Source organism: Apis dorsata, unplaced genomic scaffold, assembly GCF_000469605.1.
Source record: "Apis dorsata unplaced genomic scaffold, Apis dorsata 1.3 scaffold_98, whole genome shotgun sequence".
NCBI lineage: Eukaryota > Metazoa > Arthropoda > Insecta > Hymenoptera > Apidae > Apis > Apis dorsata.
The window spans coordinates 709800-714636 of NW_006263396.1; the positions used below are offsets into that span (position 1 = coordinate 709800).

A 4837-nucleotide genomic window follows, 5' to 3' on the forward strand; every position below is an offset into this window, starting at 1 on the left:
AATATTTTAATTTTCTTTTTAGATTTTTTTTATTTTCACTTATTTGACACTTCAACATATTCAAAATTATAATTCTTAAAGATATTACGAAAAATAGATTGAAAAAAATATCAAAAATACTGATATTTTTAACAACTTTAGTTTAATATTTATTCTATATCAAATATATAACATTTTATTTTACTTTTCAATTTTTTAAATCATGTTTTAAACTATAGAAAAAATTTTATGTATAGTTTTCTTTATGTTATATTGTTTAGAATAATTTTTTGAATTAAGAAATAAGAATATTATAACTCTTCTAAAAAATTTTATGTCAGTAAAGGTAAGGCATACTCAATGTAAAAAATCTATGATTAACAATTGTTTTAAATATGTATTTTGTACTTCTTTTATACTTGCTATATTAACGAACGTATGTCTTTCCTTGAACTACATGGTATATACACATTTCCTGACATTTGTTTTCATTCATTGATACTTTATACTTCACAATTAAAAAAATTATTTAATTATATCGGCAGCGCGGCAGCCAGTAGCCATAATGCAAGGTAAGAATTATAAAAATACATTGGAACAAAGATTTACACTACATTTTTCTTCCTTTTTTATTATCACGCTCTTAATTTGTTATGCTTATTTTTTATTTAACTTTTTCTAGCTTTCAGTTTTACAAAAAAAAAAAAAAAACAGAATCATTAATAAGCAATATTAAATATATTTCCCATATAGTAAAAATTGAAAGTTATATTTTTCTAGACTACTTTTTTTTTCTATTCTTTAATAAAGTCAAAATCTATAAGTTTTTATTCTATATTTTATTACTAATTTATTATATAACATCATAAAAAATTAGTATTATTGATACATATACATATATATATATATATGTCTTAGATCATAAGAATGACATTTAAAATATAATTTTACTTAATTGACATATTAAAATTTAAAATTTTTTATAAAAATAAAGAAATGAACTATTATAAAACATTGAATGTCATTATAAATAAATCATCATTGGCTATATTTTTTTTATCTAATTTTATATATTGTAGAGTAAGACCCATAATTTATCAAAATTTTAAGATTTTGATTTTAATATTTCGTATATAGTTGCACAATTTAAATATGTAAGTAAATAGACCATTCATTGCTACAGTCATTCATGAATACTCCAAATCGTATATATTTCATACAGCAGCATAAGATTTTAGTTTTCATCATTTTTCACATGATTTCACAATATATGTAATATTTGCTTCTGCAATTTTTCATGTGTTATGATCTGCAAAAAATATATATAATATAATTAATTAAGTAGGAATAATATTGTGTGTATTACATGTTATAAATAATGTTTGCATATTCAAAATATTTAATCGTAATATCTAAAGCTGTATGAAAAAGTATGTGCATGGAGTTGTTGTGGCTGTATGTTATAATTCTTATATGTAAATTGAAACAATTTAAAAGGTAAACTTGTTTTTTTTTTCGACACATGGAAATGTTATTATTAATAAATTATTAATCAAAAAGTATATCTTTCATTTATAATTTTCGAATCGTTAATCATAATTATAAATCAAAGATATATAATATATGTAATTATCCTCTCTATATTGTCGTTCTGTAACGTTACGTCTCGTTTTCAATATTTTTGTATTATAAACACACATATTTTGAAAAATTGAATTATTTAACATTACAGTTTATTTATGGCATACAATTAAATTTGAAGTTATGTGAACGTTTGTGTAAGTTAATATAAAAATTATTGCTAGGTTTTTGTCCCGCTAGATTTTTACACAAACTAACAAATTTTTGTGGCAAGTTGTGACAATGAATTTTGTACATAGGTACCTAAATATTTTTTTCTATTTGACATTTCATTATAAATTATACCTTATGTTGCAGTGCACAACAATCTTCAGAAAATGCTGTTAAATCTGGTCGTCATACATTAGGCAATCAAGTAATACGTAAAGGATACATGTGTATCCATAATCTTGGTATAATGAAAGGTGGCTCAAGAGATTATTGGTTCGTTTTAACGTCAGAGAGTATTTCATGGTATAAAGATGAAGAAGTAAATATCTTTTAATTATAACATAATATAATTCAAAACATGTTACTATTATTTAACTTTCATATATTATTTCTTTGTTTAGGAACGTGAGAAGAAATATATGCTACCTTTAGATGGATTGAAATTGCGCGATTTGGAACAAGGATTTATGTCTCGGCGGCATTTGTTTGCTTTATTCAATCCAGAAGGCAGAAATGTTTATAAAGATTATAAACAGCTAGAATTAAGTTGTGAGACTCAAGATGATGTTGATTCATGGAAAGCTTCTTTTCTCAGAGCTGGTGTATATCCTGAAAAATCAACAGAACAAGCAAATGGTGAAGGAGAGGTATGTTTCTCATTATATAATATTTTAAATATGTTATATATATATATCACATATGATATATTTAGATCCATTGCACTTAAATGTCATTCGTTTTAATAATATTTATATATAAAAGACAATATATAGCTGCCAGAAATTACGTTTAAATTTATTCATATAAATCTATATATTGCTAATATTAATTCTAAGAATGGCATGTATCACATGTGTACCGATTCTTAATTCAAGCTCGATAAAAATATATCAATCTGTTATATAAATCTTATTTATATGCATACATAATTCATTAATTTATATATTTTAATTAGAGTAAAAATTTATTTATTATTTATTATTATATTTATTTATTATTATATTATTTTATTTACTAGAAAAGATTATTTTGATTTATTTTAGGATAAATCAAAACAACGGTACGAGAAAAACGGTACAGTTAATAGGAAAAATGTAATTAAAATATTTTATTTGATATTATATTTTTAACTGTGTGATGATGTGATTAAATCGAAAATAGTTTATTAATAAATTATTCTTAAAATTTTTGATAAATATCATATTATGAAAATAGTTATAATATGATAAAGATGATATCACATAATGTGATGCAATAAGAATGTTATTATAAGATTAATTATTAAGCTTTTATTTTAACATCGCAATGTTCATGATTTTATATTATATTAAATATAACGATTGTATTGAAAAAAATTAATTTTTTATATTTTTTGAAAATATATTTAATCTAAAAAAAATTCTTTTTTAATGTATAAATATGAATTATATAGTTATTTATATAGTTATTTATATAGTTATTTATATAGTTATATATAGTTATTTATATAGTTTGCATATTTATCAAAATTATTCTTTAAAAATTAATTAGATTCAATATTGCATTTATTATAATTAAATTTGTTTGCTTCTGATCAACTAGGAAGGATATGAGGTTCGTAAATTTGAAAAAAATTTCATAGCTTTTTTACATGAAAACACACACACTTACACAAATATAATACCTCTATTCAGCTTTGCTTTTTTAATAATAAATACAATAAAAATATGTGTTGTTTAAGAAAATTATTTTTTTGCTAATAAACATTTGAACATAAAATCAATAACACTTTATCGAGTATCGCAATATGTATTTTCATTTATATTAATTAAATTTAATATTAAATATTTCTTTTTTAATAATTAATGCAGGAAATGAATTATTTCTATACTTATAGGGTGGATCAGAAGCTCAATCATCCATGGATCCTCAACTTGAACGTCAAGTGGAAACTATTAGAAATTTAGTAGATTCATATATGAAAATTGTTACAAAAACAACTCGTGATTTGGTTCCAAAGACAATTATGCTTTTGATTATTAACAATGCAAAAGATTTCATTAATGCAGAACTATTGGCACATCTATATGCAAGTGGTGATCAGGTAAAATATACACAATCTAATCTCTCTTTTTAAGTTTATTCAAAATTCCTCATTTGCTTCAGGAATAAATGTTTCATTGTATATTGTAGGCTTCCATGATGGAAGAATCGCCCGAAGAAGCACAAAAACGAGAAGAAATGTTACGCATGTATCATGCGTGTAAAGAAGCACTTCGTATTATTGGAGATGTTTCCATGGCGACAGTGTCTACTCCAGTCCCACCACCTGTGAAAAATGATTGGTTAGCATCCGGCGAAAATCCAAGGTAACAATTATGTTATTATTTTCATTGTTGCTTATGCATTTAACTAATTCGGTATCTTTCAATCTTATACTGCCTGCTTTTGCCTCGTACACTTGAACACCGTTGAAACAGTCTTGGGTAAGATTTACTATATGTTTATTATATATTAAGTAAATCTATTTTATAGATTTATATTTATTTATAGACTAAAACATTACAAATTTTAAAGTAAACTCTTTTCTATATCATACCAATAATACAATGATTATTATTTATTTTATATATAAATTTGTTACAGGTTATCACCACCATCTCCTGGTGGACCAAGACGTGGAGTGACACAGCCACCCCCTCTTTCTAGTTCTCGAGCTCCACCTCCAGTTCCTACGGGTGGCCGACCAGCGCCGGCTATTCCTAACCGACCTGGACCTGGTGGACCTCCGCCAGCCCGTGCTACACCTGGCCTACCTCCTCCTCTTATACCATCGTAAGTACCATATATAATTTCGTTATAAACTTATTTTTACTTGATTAAAACAGAAGTGTTATTTTTTTGAAATAATATGGAGAACATTTAAAGAGACAAATAATTTGAACAACACTCTGTATCATCGAGTATTTTTCGATTGTCGAGTTTCTCACAAATTTTGCACAACAACGTTCTGTCAGTTTGTATTATAAGGTGCCTTGTATCTTAACAACAAAGTGGAGGTTCTATTTTTATTTTTTTATTTTTTTTT

General features: G+C 24.4%; 1 protein-coding gene across 1 annotated transcript in view; it reads left to right on the forward strand.

The window, feature by feature from the left end:
• LOC102679612 (dynamin) overlaps nt 1-4837 on the forward strand; it is a 13126-nt gene that overhangs the window by 5947 nt on the left and 2342 nt on the right. Inside the window, exons 10-14 of the mRNA XM_006612033.2 lie at nt 1918-2089; nt 2172-2417; nt 3647-3853; nt 3943-4118; nt 4396-4584. Of these exons, the coding sequence (XP_006612096.1) occupies nt 1918-2089; nt 2172-2417; nt 3647-3853; nt 3943-4118; nt 4396-4584 (990 nt within the window). The remainder of the gene's footprint in view (nt 1-1917; nt 2090-2171; nt 2418-3646; nt 3854-3942; nt 4119-4395; nt 4585-4837) is intronic.